This window comes from Pipistrellus hanaki (genome assembly GCF_964339955.1).
Source record: "Pipistrellus hanaki genome assembly, chromosome: 2".
Lineage (NCBI taxonomy): Eukaryota > Metazoa > Chordata > Mammalia > Chiroptera > Vespertilionidae > Pipistrellus > Pipistrellus hanaki.
This window is the reverse complement of record NC_140504.1, coordinates 149,132,011-149,149,188: the sequence shown is the minus strand read 5'-3', so window position 1 is coordinate 149,149,188 and position 17,178 is coordinate 149,132,011. Positions and strand designations below refer to the sequence as shown.

The 17,178-nt window shown below is 39.3% G+C and overlaps 1 protein-coding gene across 2 annotated transcripts; it reads left to right on the top strand.

The window, feature by feature from the left end:
* The first annotated feature begins 6 nt into the window (after positions 1 to 6).
* On the top strand, positions 7 to 16,915 carry TYW3 (tRNA-yW synthesizing protein 3 homolog). 2 transcript variants are annotated; one of them, XM_084872808.1, is made up of 6 exons: positions 7 to 298; positions 1,628 to 1,708; positions 3,183 to 3,281; positions 3,488 to 3,559; positions 5,920 to 6,053; positions 16,434 to 16,915. In XM_084872808.1, the coding sequence occupies exons 1-6, from the start codon at positions 125 to 127 to the stop codon at positions 16,648 to 16,650; spliced, it is 777 nt and encodes a 258-aa protein (XP_084728934.1). In that variant the 5' UTR covers positions 7 to 124; the 3' UTR covers positions 16,651 to 16,915. The 2 variants fall into 2 exon arrangements, with proteins under 2 accessions (XP_084728934.1, XP_084728935.1); XM_084872809.1 differs by lacking the exon at positions 16,434 to 16,915 and adding an exon at positions 10,830 to 10,971.
* The last annotated feature ends 263 nt before the right edge of the window (positions 16,916 to 17,178 follow it).

Sequence of the window (17,178 nt, the reverse complement as noted above, 5' to 3'; positions counted from 1 at the left end):
GGACGGCCTCCCAAACGCGCGGCGCCGAGGAAGTTTGGCCCTTCCCGGCACCCGCCTTCCATATGGCCGCCCCCAGGGAACGCGGAGGCCTCCGGGGAAGTGCAGACCCCAGGTCCCTCCCCGCATGGATCGCGGCGCGGAGTTCCGGAGATGGAAGGCGCAGTGCCTGAGCAAAGCGGACCTCAGCCGGAAGGGCAGTGTGGACGAGGACGTGGCTGAGCTCGTGCAGCTCCTGAACGGGCAGGAGCAGTTCTTTACCACCAGCTCCTGCGCGGGGCGCATCCTCCTCCTGGATGGGGTGAGCCTGCCTGCTGCCCCTCCGGGCGCCTGCCTGGTGGTGGGAGCGCCGGGAGCCCTGTGCCCACCCCGGGCGACACCCCAGGGCAGCCTGTGTGTGTGTGTGTGTGTGTGTGTGTGTGTGTGTCCTAGTGGGCGGTCTCGGTTTCTTTGTCGATGACATTTAGAGGCTGAATTAGACCGGGGCCTCTAAGACGCGGATGTGTCTGTGTGTGAGTCACCTGGAGATCTTTTAAAAGTCCACAGTCTGATTCTGCAGGTGCAGCGCGGGCCCTGATAGTCTGCCATTCTAACAAGCCCCCAAATGACCCGAAGCTGCAGGCCCGGGAGTGAGCTGGAGGTGCTCGGGCTGAGGAGTGTGACTTCCTGAGATCTAAGGGAACGGAAAGACTCCCGCCCGGCCCAGGCGCCTGCTCCACCGGGGCCTGCGGACCGGAAGGAGAGCGGCCAGGGTTCAGGTGTTCACTGCCCCCTAGCGGCCGCCCCGTCATCACATCCCGAGGAAGCAGGGTGTCCAGAGTGAGAAGGTGGTGAATTGTCAGACAGGCTTGGCATGGTACCGGGTAGCTTCTAACCCTGTTATGGGGATTCCTGGCTGCGTGACTTTTAGGACAGTCATCTAAGCTCACCCTTCCCTGTGTCATGAAGTGAGGATAATAAAGAGCATGGGCTCCGCAGGGATTTTGTGCAGAGCAGCGATTTTCAGCAACAGGCACACTGGTGTACCGCAATGATTTTTAAAACATGCAAGCCCTGACTAGTCAGGGGTACTGACCTCTTTTCCTTTAGGTCAGTGGTCGGCAAACTCATGAGTCAACAGAGCCAACTATCAACAGCACAACGATTGAAATTTCTTTTGAGAGCCAGTTTTTTTAAACTTAAACTTCTTCTAACGCCACTTCTTCAAAATAGACTCGCCCAGGCCATGGTATTTTGTGGAAGAGCCACACTCAAGGGGCCAAAGAGCCGCATGTGGCTCTCGAGCTGCAGTTTGCCGACCACGGCCTTAGGTTGTTAAGTACAAAAGTGACAACAGCCAACACAATAGCCATCGGTGTGAATGAATCAAAATTACACCTGGTTGTTGTTCTTTCTGATTGACAAAAAATACAATTATTTTTTCTGTGTGTGTGCTGCAGAATTTTAGTAGTTTATGTGAGCCATGAGATGAAAAAGGTTGAAAATCACTGGTGTAGAGACAATGAGATAATTTAAAAATCATCACTTGGGATTATTAATTTAAGAAAGCTTACAGTATGTTATGTAGTCACTGTACTTACTATTTTTATAAATGTATGATTACATTAAATTATGTTATTTTTAATTTTAGAATATAAATGGCTTTGAGGTTCAGAAACAAAATTGTTGCTGGCTCCTAGTTACACACAAGCCTTGTGTCAAAGATGATGTGGTAAGTGTTTAGATGGAAATTTAAAGAAATCACACCTTTTAATTCGCAGTCACTTTAAATACAGATAAAAATAGAAAAAGGTGATTTTTGTGCATAATTATAATGACAATATTATTCATAAAACCTAAAGAGAATTCATTATGATGGCTTCTCTGAGTTGTGGGAGATAAAAGTAAAAATATGTGTCCAAGCATTACTATGGCCGTTCAACACAACAAATCCTCTGGGACATAGCAGAGAGTTCATGGACATTGGACACATATTGGATCCAAAGATTAAATTTCATTTCAGTATTTTATGATTCAGTAACTCGTACAAATCATGGAAGGAAAAGGGAAGAAGGGAGCCAGGAATAAGTCATTAGCATTATCTATGTATTAGAGCACTGGTGCATGAATTTGTGCACCAGTGGGGTCCCTTGTCCTGGCCTGTGCCCTCTTGCAATCCAGGACCCCACAGGGGATGTCAGAGAGCCGGTTTCGGCCCAATCCCTACAGACCCTATCCAGACAGGAGGGAGCCCAATCCTGTGCGTTGAGCATCTATCCTCTGGTGGTCAGTGCGCGTCATAGCGACCAGTCATTCAGTCGCTTAGGCTTGTATATATATATAGATTACCATTATTCTTATATAAATAAATTATACATTACCTGAATTGCTTCTTGAAAATTTTTGTATCAAGCTGGATTATCTAGTTGCCTAAATTGAAATGTTTAGATGAGTTCATATGAGTTTGTATTAAGCACATACATTACTGGTTCAGGTGCTCAAATGTTGTCTTATGGGTACTCATTCAACGTCCATCTCCTTCCTTGGGTACTAATTCTTTGTGCATATTTGTCCTTATTATCTTCTGCTACAGATTATCTTTGTGTCAGGAAAGTTAGCTACTAGCAACCCCAGCAGAAAAAGACTTAAGAAGATTCATTCCCAAAGGACTCCGAGCCATCCCGAGATCAGTTATTTTTGCCAACAGAATGGAATGCTATCCTTGATCAGACCTAGGCACTTGGCATCTCTGATGTGATAGTGGGAGTGCTGAGTGACAGGGCCATTATTAACAGTCCCGTGTGAAAGAGGGAGGATATTGCCCAGGAATACTAGGCAAACAGAAGTACGTAACCACCTTATATAAATTGTAGCTCAGACGTAACAGTCCAACTTCTGTCTAACAAGTATTTAAACAGACCTTAATGAAAAAGTCTGTTATGGAATTAAATACAGTAATAGTTGACTTTTGTAAAACATTGTTGGAAAGAATAACACAGGAAGTATATGGGAGAATTAGAAATCAAGTCTTTTAAAAGAATAAGCAGATTAATAAGTTTTTGGAGAAAGGACCAAGAAAGCAGAGTGAAAAGTTATTTCTGGAATAGGATGCTGAAGGAATCTAAAAGTCCCCGGGTTCAAAAGAAGAGGATCATATATATGTGTCTGGTACTAACATTTACTTATTTTCTTATTTATTTATTTAGATTGTAGCTCTGAAAAAAGCGAATGGTGATGCCATTTTGAAATTTGAACCCCTTATTCTTCATGTGCAGTGTCGAGAGTTGCAGGATGCACAGATTCTGGTAAAACTTTGTAATTATACTTGAATTTATTGGTATGTGGGTAGATTTAATCTTAAGCCTTGCAACTCCTACCAAAATTTAATGCAGTAGTTTAATCAAGTAGTTTTTAATTATACATTTGGGGTTAGGTTTCTGAAGTTTGTAGAGCTTAACAGTTTGTCTGATTAGTCAGGTTATCAGAATCTAACTAATTTCTTTTCTTACAGCATTCAGTGGCGATAGATTCTGGTTTCAGGAACTCTGGCATAACAGTCGGAAAGACAGGAAAGACTATGTTGGTAAGATACCTTTTAGCAAAAAGCAATTCTTTGAGCATGAAGTGATCCAGGTTATTGAAATAACTTAGACTTCTACTTAGACTCCTGCCTTTAGTATCTCCTCACTCAGATCTTCTTGCCATTCCCTTGGTCAGAAACCCTCAGTGACTTAATTATTCCTACTGGGCAAAGTCGATATTACATGTACATTTGCGGTCTTATTTCATAGTACTGTATACTCCTCTACTTTTATCCTGATTCTCTGTGCCTTCCTCGTCTTAAATAGCCCCAGTTCAATAAGCACCATGATATCATGGAGAGAATCACAGACAGGGGATCTAAAGTCTTCTGCACTAATACTGGCTGGCCCCGGGCTATGCTATACGGACTTGGGTAAGCTCCCTTAGGGCTTGAATTTTCTCAGCCATACCTGGGGTCCCGAAAACTACTGCCTTCGGGCCAAATCCAGCCCATAGGAGTGTCAGATCCCACTACACCAATTTGATTAATTACTGTCTAAGATTGTTTTTGTGTTACAGTGGTGAAATTGAGTAGTTATGCCAGGTACTATATGGTCCACAAAGTTGAAAATGTTTACTATCTGTCCTTTCTCAGAAAAAGTTTGCTAACCCGTGGACTGGATAATCTTTAAGGTGTCTTCTAAGCTCCACATCCTCTCTTAGTCTTTTCCTGGCCAAGTTAGCCCCTGGTGATTTTGCCTTATTCTGATCTGCTACAATATTTACTGATTGTATTTATTGTTTGGCAGGACATGTGTTATTTGCTGTTGAACTGGTTTCAGATTGTCCTCCATTCTAGCTCCCTAGACTTTTCTATTTTCTATCATGTGAATTTGGTCCCCGGTGGCGGGAGAGTGGGGAGCAGGCAATCCATGTGCATGCTCACATCAATATTTATTTCTCCCTTTCTATTCCTCTCTTTCTAAATATATATATATTTAATTTAGAGGAAAAAGAAAACCCCTCTAAAGCATGACTAACTTGAAAAGCCCATAGTACTGGTTTGTGTCCCCATCTCATTCCCTATTGCATCTGGTGACCTAGCAAGAACAGCCGTTCTTCTACCTTCCTCTCCTTTGTCTTTCATATTCAGTTAGTTACAAGTCCTGTCACATCTGCCTCTTATTTCTCACACCTGAGTCCACCTCTCCAAGCCCTCTGTCATTGCTTCTACTTAAGTCCTCAGTGCCCCTCACCTATCTTTACAGTGGGCTCCTGACTAATCTTCCTGCTGTCCATCTTCTTCAGTCTTTCCAACCAGTACTGTCAGAATCCCCCCTTTTGAAAAAATGAGGGAGGGTCTCCAGATATTTTCTCTGATCTTTAAGGCCTTACCCAAACCACTTTCCATCTGCCTTGTTTATGCTCTTCTGCTAGCATACTTACATTCCAGCCAAATAAAAAAAATGTATCGTGCTCTGTCATGTCTCCATAACTGCAGATAAGTTGTTCCTCCCCCATTTTACATGTGGTGAAATTGAACTTACATTTAAAAATCCCAACTCACATGCCACCTTCCCATGAAACTGATGCCTGTCTCACTTAGTTGTATCTCTTCCACATTTCTGTAATGTTTGTTCGTGTGCGCGCTCAAGTGCACGTGGCCGGACAGGTTTGTTTCTCCTGTCATAGCGCCTATTTCGTGTTATAATTTTTTGTTCACTGGTTTATGTTCTATTCTAAAGTGTAAGCTCTTAAAAGAACCATGTTATATTCATCCTGTATCTTCACATCTTACATAGGACCTACATTGCAAATGCTCAGTAAAGTTTCATTAATTTTTATTCCTCATGATAGTTTTGGTTGTAGTTCTTAATCTATATCCAGTGTTTGGATTTGCCTGTACCCTGCTAACTATTTCATCAACAGGGTTACTAATGTTGGCCCTAAAGTATCGAGAAAGCAGCCACTTTGTGAGATAGAACAGGCATGGCTTATTCTTATAACCACACTCCGCTCAGGCAGCACTAAGAGGCTCTTTCAAATCCAGTCCATTTTGATTTTCCCTTGAAGCTTCTGTTGAGATTTCATTTATTTCTTTTCTTTAAATAGTCTATTATAGCTTTCTAAGCTATAGTGAAATTGAAACTGTTAAAGTTATTGGATTCTTTGATAGTATCTGCTTCTCTGAAAAACAACGTATAGAATGAATTTCTTTAGAAATGACTTTACATGAAGGGAAAATCTATTTAATCTCCTGTGATCCAACTGTGATTAGCTCACTTATATCAAAGCACAAGCCTAAATGCTGTAATGGAGCTAAACTATGTTTAAATACAACCCTAACTTGGAATTTTCTTTAGCTATCTTCAGTATCTCTAGCGCATGAGTCATCATGTCTGACTTGCTTGTTCCATGTAGGCTGTCCGGAGCACACATGGCTTAGAAGTCCCATTAAGCCATAAGGGAAAACTGATGGTGACAGAGGAATATATCGACTTCCTATTAGAGACAGCAAATCAAAAAATGGAGGAAAACAAGAAGAGAATTGAAAGGTACATTAATTAGATATATTCATGTTATTTTTCTATGCCTAGATCATCTTCGAAAATATTAATATACACTGTCTTCAGTTTAGACTCCCAACTGCTTTTCTATTTATAGCCTTATCATGAATAATAAAAAGATTATTAAAGTAATAGATGAAAGTAGGCCAGACTGTTATGAGTACTAAATGGAATAAGCTACGTGGAGGAGAATGGGAGGACTGACTGCCAACAATGGACATAAATGAGCAAAATGTAATCACTCAGGTAGGAAAGCCCAGTAGCCATGAGGACCATAACTGATCAAGTTAAAGGCATCCACGGAAGAGGTGCACACTGCCCCTTGGTGTGGTCCCCTGGAGATGACCTAACCCAGAATCTCCTTTTTAGGAGACAGTAGACTGGTTAATTTTTAGCCTGATAAATATTTTACACCTCTGGTGAGTTTACTACCCACCTCTTATCATGGGTTAGATCTAGCATTGCCAGAATTGTTCTAGTAGTAAGGATTATGGCTATATAGCTATTATTTCACATCTTTATATTTCCCCTGTTCTTAAATTTCACTCAGGATAAATAAAATTTTTACAGTGCTTTCTTTTTTCAACTTTTTTCTAAGAATAGTTTTTTATATACAGAAGTGACTATTAGGTTGCCTTTCTTATATAAGGACTAGAGGCCCGGTGTATGGAATTCGTGTACTGGGGGAAGGAGGGGTTTCCCTCAGCCTGGCCTCCGCCCTCGCACAGTCCCAGAGACCTCAGGGAATGTCTGACTGATGGCTTAGTCCCACTTCTGGCTGGGCAGCTCTCCCGCTGTGGGAGCACACTGATCACCAGGAGACAGCTCTGGCATTGAGTGTCTGCCCCCTGGTGGTCAGTGGGCGTCATAGCACCAGTCATTCCATAGGTCAGCTGATTTACATACATATTAGCCTTTTATTATCTATATATACAAAACTCTACTATGCAAATAGACTAAACAGCATAACAACGGAACAACTAGTCGCTATGACATGCTGATCACCAGGGAGCACATGTGGAACATGGCGGACGTCAGCCATGGTGGGATGGTAGAGCAGGTGAGTAGGGGCGCCAGACCAAGGCAGGGTGTCGGTGGCTGTCATCGGGGCAAGCCTTTGGTGGTTACTGAAAAGTTTTTGTTCCCGCACACCACAGTCCCATCTGGCACTTGCACCTGCTGCCTGCACTGGCCCCACTTATACCCACTGCCAGCACCAGAGCCACTACTCGTACCCACTACCAGCGCCCAATGCCGGCCCCGATCACTTTGTTTTTCTTATATCTAACTAAGGGGAAATATTTACCTTAAAGAACAATTTTAGTATATATTCAATATACTGTTGAATTCATATATAGTAATGATTAGTCCTGGCTCTGTTGTGTCATGGATTCTCAGGATCCAATAGCCCTTCTTATTCAGTGATACAGAGAGTAAACCAATAATCACATCAGTATCACCCTCCAGGCTTTCTCAACCAGGGCTCCTATTTGAACAACAGGATTCACAAAATTATTCAGGTGACTATTTCTCAGTTCTCCCAACAACGGTACTTGTCCCATTAGTGATACATTGGAGATAGATTAATTATTGTGCACCACTGGAATCCCTCGGCCTGGCCTGCACCCTCTCACAATCCGGGACCCTCGGGGGATGTCATACAGCTAGTGTTGGCCTATCCTAAACAGTGGATGTCTAAGGCATAAAGCTTAATTTTCTAGAATAACTGTGGTTGAAAAAAGACTAGAGGTTAGCTGGCCATAAAACACTTTGAACAAACATTCTAAATAAAGTAATAATTTCAAGTAAGCAACTGAAGAGCACCCGGTCATCCCACCACACTGTAGTGTTTGAACTCTACGTAGGTACTTATTGGCACCATTTCAAAAACTTACCACATCCATTCTGTCCATTCCGGTGAAGTTGTTGCTAAAGCATAGGAGGTAGAAAATCAGTTTTTCTGTTTCCTTACTTGAATTTCAACAAGATTATAAATATAACCCAAGATCAAGTAACTATACACCTGGTGAAGTTAATTGAGCCCTGTTCACGAGCTATAAAATCAAATTATGCTTTAAATCCATTGACTGAAAGATATGTTTTGAGATTATAGTGTGCATGCTGCTATCAAGAGAGCCATGCTCATCACGTAAAATCAGTGAAAAATTAGAGAAGGGTAAAAAGTGTCTTAAGACACTGATTAGAAGATTACATGTGAATTCAGAAAGGCTGTACAAATTAGGAAGCTCCTTTGGGAGCAGCTGTACTTTCAACTAGATGCAGAGAAAAAGTTACTCTTCTGATGTTGGAAAGAGAAAAAAATAATAAATACTGGATGTGATGAGTTCTGCAATCAGACCCTGAGTACTAAAATTGGTTTGTCATAGGACCAAAGTTTCACAATTAAAATAGCTATAATAAGAGAACTTTTAAAAGTCAAGATCCAAATAAGTAATATTTCATCAATAAGGAATTTTCTGCCAGTGTGAAAAAATCAATGCCTGAGGCTTAAAAATACTTTTAATAGATGAAAGGTCTTGTTTGTGAAAACTAATTTACAAGCCCCTTTTATTGGGAAAAGTAAGATAATTTTGTACATAATGATTTCTAAGTGAAAAATGTAAAGTTTGGAGATCTACTTACCAATTACTAGAGGAAGACTGTCTTTGATTCAGTTTATAAGAGATTGGACTGATGTGAGTCAGATGAAACTACCATTTGGCTATAAGTACAGTGAAAATAGCCATGTTCTTTTTACCAGCTATGTAATAAGAAAAATAAATGTTAAATAAAGTATAGAATAAAAGGGCTGAATATATTAGCATATAATTGATAAAAATGAAGTAAATTGGAGAGAAAAGTAAATGAGTCTATTTCAGTGGCTGGGTGTTGTTTATTATGGTTAAATATACATAACAAAATTTATCATATTAACCATTTTAAGTGTATAGTTCAGTGCCATTGTTATGTAACCACCTATCACCACTATCCATCTCCAAAACTTTTACATCATCCCAAATTGAAACTCTGTACCCATCCTATTATAATAAAAGCCTAATATGTTAAGTGTCCAACCGTTTGTTCGACCAGTCGCTATGATGCACACTGACCTGCAGGGGTAAGATGCTCCAACCAGTAAGGTATCTTGCTGCTAGGGTCCGGATGATAGGGACTGGGCGAGATGGGCCAGACACACCCTGGAGCCCTCCAGCAGGCCCTTCCCGGCTCTGATTGTACACCACTGGGATCCCTCGGCCTGGCCTGCACCCTCTCACAATCCGGGACCCTCAGAGGATGTCATACAGCCAATGTTGGCCAACCCAATCCACATAGGCCAGGCCTAGGGACCCCACCAGTGCACCAATCCATGCAGCAGGCCTCTAGTTAAACAATAATTCCCTATTCTCCAAGCTCCCAGCCCCTATTAATCACTATTCTAGTTTTACTCTCTGATTTTTAAATACTTCATAAAGGTGGAATTAAACATTTTTTCCTTTTGTGTCTGACTTATTTCACTTTGCAAAATGTCTTCAAGGTTCATCCATGTTGTAGCATATGTCAGAATTGTATTTCTTTTTAAGGCTGAATAATACTCCATTGTATTTATATACCATATTTTGTTTATTGATTCATCTGTCTATGGACATGTAGATTTTTCTTTTTCCTATTCGCTATTGTGAATAATACTGCTATGAATATGGGTGTATAAATATCTGTTTGAGTCCCTCTTCTTGAATCTTTTGGTATATACCCAGAAGTGGAACTGCTGGATCAAATGGTAATTTTACACTAAAATTTTTTTTAAGAACCACCATACTGTTTCCCACAGGAACTGTACCATTTTACATTCCCACCAGCAATGAGCAAGGGTTCCTTTTTCTCAACATCCTTACCAACAATGTTGTCTTTTTGTATGTGTGTGTTGTTGTTGCTGTTGTTGTTGTTGTTGTTGTGTGTGTCTGTTTAATAATGACCATTCTGACAGGTGAGTTGATATCTCACTTTGGTTTTGATTTGTATTTTTCTGGTGACTAGTGATATTGAGCTTTTTTTCATATACCAGTTGATAAGAATTTCTGTTATATCCTTTCTTTTCTGCATCTCTTCCTTCTTTTCTTCCTTCTGGATTTTTCTTACTATTCTACCTATTGGTAAAATATTGTTGTAGGATTCTCTCCCTTGGCCCATGGCCTCAGCTGCTTCCCCGTATACTAATGGGTCTTCCAAGTCTTCCCCAAGTCATAGGCCCATATACCCAATAATGGTTTGAAGATATGTAACTAAAATATCCTATCAGTCTTTCCTTAATACCTTTCTTAGCCTAGTCTCAACCCCAAAGCGATTTCTTTGGTTCAGATTCATATTATCATTCACCAGCATCATTATAGCTCATGCCTCAGTGGAAAACAGAAATATGAATCATATTGACTTGCAATTATTTAATTACATGTGTATCTTCTTTTCCCACTATATTAAGATAGGACTGACTTCTCCCCTACAACCAACTGCACGCGCATGCACACACATGCACATGCACAAAATCTCTCTCTATATCTTATCCTAAAACCTTACATAGTGCCTGGCTTATTTTTGAAACTCAATAAGCATTTTTATAAAATGCATTATAAGCAATAAAGGAATTTAAATGTTAATACATATAGTGTTCCCCAAAAGCAAGGACAGATTCATAAGAATAATGGTTAATAAATGTTTCTCAATTTAGTTAAGTGACTTTTTCTATCCATGTGCTATAATACTTTTAAGGCTTCAAAACCTTAGAATGACCATTCTGGAACACATGAAAGATGGCTGGGACATGGGGTGAGCAGGCTCTGGCTACATGGTTCAGGTAAATGAACAGGACCCTGAGTGACAAGTTGAATGGGCATGATACTGCAGAATATAAAATAAAAAAATAAAAAAAAGATTAGAAATGGCAGAAGAGGAGGAGTCAGGATAGCAGATGTCTCAGACTCCTCAAAGTTGCTAGTCTTTTTTAATTTTTTTTTAAAAAAAGTTTATTTCAGAGAGGAAGGGAAAGGGAGAGAGAGAGAAATGTCGATGATGAGAGAGAATTATTGATTGACTGCCTCCTGCACCCGTGTCCCCCCCCCCCCCCCCCCCCCCCCCCCGGGGTTCGAGCCCGCAACCCAGGCATCTGCTCTTGACCAGAATCAAACCTGGTACCCTTCAGTCCACTGAGCCAAACCGGCTAGGGCACTGGACTTATTTTTAAAAGTGGAACTAAAGCAGATAAATAAACAACGTGTAATTTCCCTGTATACTTAAGATCAAAAAGGTAAATAATGTAAAGTGAAAAAATTTATATTTTCTATTCTGATAATTTTTCCCTCAATATCCCCTCCCTTCCTGTATTCCTCCCATAATTCTACTCCCATCACCTAGCCAGGTTTGCATTCGCCCTTGCAATTCTGACCAGGCATTGGGTTTTTCCCAAAGAGCTTTTCATGATCTCACTTGGAGCAAAGTGCCCCCAGTGTGCCCCCACTTTAATTTATCTTTCTCATGGGGTGTTGAATGTGTCCTAACAGCTCTGCAGCTCCCGTTAGACCCTGAGCTCCTTACCTCTGTTTCCAGCACCCGAGACAGGCCTTTGCACACATGTTTTTAAGTAAAAATGCTAGAGCTTAGTTAAAATCTAAATGCATACTATAGGAAAATAGCCTTCTTTGTTACTTATGAATAATGGAAGCCTAGAAGGGTATGAAATTGTGCCTAGATTTTATCAATTTTTCATTCCTATTTCATAAATCAAAGAAATATCAGCTTTTTATTGCAAGTAGTCCTGTAATTGATCTGGAAGACAAGAATTCATTTTCACAGCATTGGCCTGAAAAGTTCTCTAATGAAGAGAACTGAGTACAAGCTGCCCTACAGCATGATCATCTTGACTGCAGAGGTAGAAAAACAGGACAATTTGACTTTCTTTTGAGGGGAGAAAAGAAACAGTTGTCTGAGTATACATTTCTTTTTACACTCCAGGCTCTTTTGGTTGCCTGTGAGTGCTGAGGAAATTACACTTTGAGAATTGAACTTTAGAATACTTTGGAGAACATGCAATTGAAAAACAAATTTTTGACTTAATGTGTAAAATAGCTTCCCAAAAGACTTTTTGAAAGTTCCCTTAAAAAAAGAAAAGGAGAAAGTATTGAAGTTTTTATTCTTGGCTTTTTGCATAAAAGTGTATTTGTTCCATTTACCAGTTGTATTGTGGTACCTCAAGGATGTAGCTTTGAGTTCTTAGGTTCTTTAGTGGAAGATTAAAGTAAGGTACTTGTTCCTCTTTAATTCCTTTTTTTTATGTTTGTTTGTTTGTTTGTTTTTAATATATTTTATTGATTTTCCACAGAGAGGAAGGGAAAGGGATAGAGAGCTAGAAACATCAATGAGAGAGAAACATCGACCAGCTGCCTCCTGCACACCCCCTACTGGGGATGTGCCCGCAACCAATGTACATGCCCTTGACCGGAATCGAACCTGGGACCCTTTAGTCCACAGACCGATGCTCTATTCTAGGGGTGTCGAACTCAATCAGAGAAGGGGCCAAAATCTAAAATCCAGCCTAAATCGCGGGCCGAATGGTTTACTGAACAGTCATAAACTGACAATGTCATAAACTGACAGCGGAGTGCAGTGATGACAGTGCGGTGCGGGCCACATTGCAAGGCCTGGCGGGCTGGATTTGGCCCGCGGGCCTTGTGTTTGACACATGTGCTCTATCCACTGAGCCAAACCGGTTTCGGCTCCTTTTTTTTTTTTTTTTTTATGTGTGATAGACGAGATATTTTACACAAGCCGTTAATTCTCTGTGCTCATAAAAGAGCAATTTAGCCGAAACCGGTTTGACTCAGTGGATAGAGCGTTGGCCTGCGGACTGTAGGGTCCTGGGTTCGATTCCGGTCAAGGGCATGTACCTTGGTTGCGGGCACATCCCCGGTAGGGGGTGTGCAAGAGGCAGCTGATCGATGTCTCTCTCTCATTGATGTTTCTAACTCTCTATCTCTCTCTCTTCCTCTGTAAAAAAAAAAAAAAAAAAATCAATAAAATATATATTTTTTTTAAAAAAAGCAATTTAATCTTATCTGTACTTTTCTAGGAATAGAATATAATCAATAAAAAACAACAACAACATAAATGTGGTTACCTGAGTCTAACAGGTACAGGGTTGGGTGGAGAATGATAGAAGATGAAGTTGCATATCATAGATAGCCTCTTACGATCAGCAAGGACAGTTCTCACTACTTTGTGGCAGGCTTGGATTGATGTTTTAGATTAAATGAGTCATTTTGTTGGGTCATTTTATTAAGCCATTCTAAATAGGCAGTTTGGAAGATGAGACAAAAACCAGTCATTGAAGTCACCCAGGATGATGGTCACACCTAGAGAGAGATCAAAACAAGTGTAGAAATTTTCATAAACATAAGGGACTAGACAGAACTTTGGTAGATGACATAAGGGACAGATGCAGGAGTTTAATCTGGCAAAGTTTTGGTGAGCCATATGAATTCTGACAACTCTGTGGTAGGTGGGATATGAAAGAATCAGCAGTCTCCACTTGAGAGGAATGCAGGAATGTGGTGACTTTGTGGGAGAGCCAAATTTCAGTTTAGTGAGGATGAACAGGATGCATTTAATGAAGAGGTTACCATGGAACAGTCTACAGGATTGTACGTCAGTTAATATTTTTCAAAGCCTTTTGCTTGTACCTCTTACTGTACAGTTTATCCTTTTATTATACCATCACCACTGAGATTGATTTACTCATTTAAGTAATATCTATGAACACCTATTATGCCAGGCTTAGTGCTAGATATCAAAGTGTAGAATGGTGCGTATGTTAAGTTCTTGAAATATGGACAGGATGTGTAGCAATCATGTTAGGTATGAATTAGAATTGTGTGGCGTATTTGGGAATAGATGAATATCTTAGTTTTTTTAGGGAAGCTTTAGAGCCTTTGCAAGTAGAACTCAGACTGTTCTTTGAATTAAAGAAAGAAGAAAATTGGTCCAAATAGCAATCTATTCTATAGATATTAAAACTTCCTGTCGTACTCTCCCATTATAATATGACACATAAGCATGACAAGATCCCTACAATAGGTTTCTTGTTTGTGATGAGAGAACAAGGGAGTTCTCAACCTCCCAGGCATTCTAATTTGGGACCTAGACTAATAATTTTTTAATAGTGACCTTTTTTGCTCAGTAGTTAGTTATTCACTTATTTGGCATATTTTTGCCGAGTGTGTCGGCATTGTACTGTATGCTAAGAATATAACAGGAAACAAGATAGATGGGGGGGGGGGGGGGGGGGCGGTGTCTTGGTCTCATGTAGTTTATAGTCATTATAGAGAACTTATTCTATGCCAGGCACTTACATGTATCCTCTATAACCTCTGACAATCCTTCTAGATACAGGATATTGTCCAATTTTATAAATGAAGAAATCGGGACCAGAGAGGTTGGAATTAGCCAAACTCAGCATTCCCAGGACAAGCTGGTGTGAAGCACATGCAGCACACCTGCCACCTCAATGCCTCCCACATATGCTGAAGGCCACTGCCTGTGTCTTGTCAGGTATTGATGTGGGAGCAGAAAAAAAACAAAGCCCAATTTTCAGGGAGAAAACAGTACATCGGATCACAAAATTAACACAAACTCCAGTAGAAAAATGAGGACAAGAACTATTCACATAAAAAAAAAAAAAAATTTAAATAGCTAATGCAAAACATTCCATTTCAGTTGCCAACAAAAAAATGAGAATTGCAGTGGTTTGGCTCAATGGATAGTGTCACCCTGCAGACTGAAGGGTCCTGGGTTCTATTCCAGTCAAAGATATATGCCCTGATTGTGAGCTTGATCCCCAAAGTGGAGTGTACAGGAGGCAGCTAATCAATGATTCTCTCATCATTGATGTTTCTATCTTTCTCCCTCTCTTCCTCTCTGAAATAAATAAAAATGAATTAAAAAAATAAATAATGAGATACTGTTATCACCTATTCAAGTAAAGCATGTATTTTCATGGTAATATTCTGTATACGAGTGACATGGTCTCTCAGGTATTGAGATTAGAAGCATACTAAATATCCATTCTAAAAAAACAGTATTTTTCAAGAATCTTAAAATGTTTATACCTTTAACTATGTAGTTACAATTCTAGGTGTCTGTCCTCAAGAAAGAGCTAGAAATTCAGAGCACATTATTTTCAAACATGTTTTTCACATTGTTGTTTGAAATAGGTAAAATTTTAAAATAAATTATACAACCAATGTTGTTGACATAATGTTGTACTATCATTAAAAAGCATTATTTTGTAGCTCATTTGATTGATATAGAAAATGTTTTCAAGAAACATTAAATTTTTTAAAAAAACAGTGTCAAAGTATATGCAATACCACAATTGTGTAAGTGACGGTAGGTATATGTGTACATGTATAAATATATTAATTCAGAATACATTAATAAACTAGAAGGAATAAAAATATTAAGAGTGGCTATCTGTATTTGTAATTGCACATTATTTCCAAATTCTCTAAAATGAGCTTCTATTACATGTATGATTTTTTTATAAAGAAAATTTTTTTTTTTTACCTTCTTTGTTTGATATGTATGTGTGGAATAGAACTTGAGGTAGAATAGAAATTGTCAAAAAGTGATTTTAGCCCTACCTCATTTAGCTCATTGGATAGAGCATTGGCCTGTGGACTTAAGGGTCTCAAGTTCAATTCCTGTCAAGGGCACATGCCCAGGTTGCCGGATCAATCCCCAGTAGGGGGCATGCAGGAGGTAACCCAAGAGTGTTTCTCTCTCATCATTGATGTTTCATGCCTTTCTCCCTTCTTCTCTGAAATCAATAAAAATATATATTTTTTTAAAAAGATGTGATTCCGCCGAAACCGGTTTGGCTCAGTGGTAGAGCGTCGGTTTGTGGACTGAAAGGTCCCGGGTTCGATTCTGGTCAAGGGCATGTACATTGGTTGCGGACACATCCCCGGTGGGGGGGGGTGCATGAGGCAGCTGGTCAGTGTTTCTCTCTCATCGATGTTTCTGGCTCTCTATCTCTCTCCCTTCCTCTCTGTAAAAAAATCAATAAAATATATTTTTTAAATAAATAAATAAATAAAAATAAAAAGATGTGATTCCAACTCAATTTTCAAGACTGTTCTTAGTAGAAAACACATTTTGTCCCCTAATTAAACAATAATAAAAGCAAAAATCATGTTTTTTTTTTAATTTGTTTTATATTAAGGTTAATATGAGATCAAATTTGTATAATTTAAGTTCTAGATTAATTTCAGTTGTCCAGTTTTAAAACACACTGATGTAACAGTAGTGCTTATGTCTTTATAGGTTTTACAGCTGCCTACAACATGCTTTGGAAAGAAAAAGAATTACTGACTTACATCCCAAAAAGAAAATCATCAAGAAAAATACTTCATATTCTCATAAGAAAAAAAGAAACCGAGAAAAAGCATGTGGCAAATGTGTTACTGAAGACAATGATAAAGAACTTGAAAATGATGATGATCCTGGAGTCAGTGTTACTATCTTCCCTGAAGATTACTGAGATTTGGTTCTACAGTGTCTTTGGTAGAACAATGTTTTCTAATAATTATTACAAAGCTGCTCTTTATAAGAGTATTTTAGTTTATTGAGTGTATCAGACATTCAGAAAAGCAAGATTTAATTTTTCTCTATATTTTAGAGATACCCAACTTATAAACATAGATACCTTTTAAAAATAGCTGTGTACAATATAATATTTGTTCATTAAGTACTATCTTTTAAATTACAGAAATTCATTACAAAAATAAAATTATTGTCTATACATCTCTTTTAAGTTTTTATTTCTACTGCAAAACAACTATCATATCCTTTCAAGAGAACCTGAACTTCAGGAATATTTGAATAAAGTTATAATTTAACTTATTTTTAACATTTATTGCACCTCAGAATCATCTGTAGGTTATGAAAATATACAGAAAGGACCTGAGAATCTACAGGGACAATTAGCACATGTATTTTTTTTGTAGCTCTCAAGTGCTTTAATTGTCAACCACAGGCAAATAGCCCTGTGCTGTGAGCATTCCCAGTT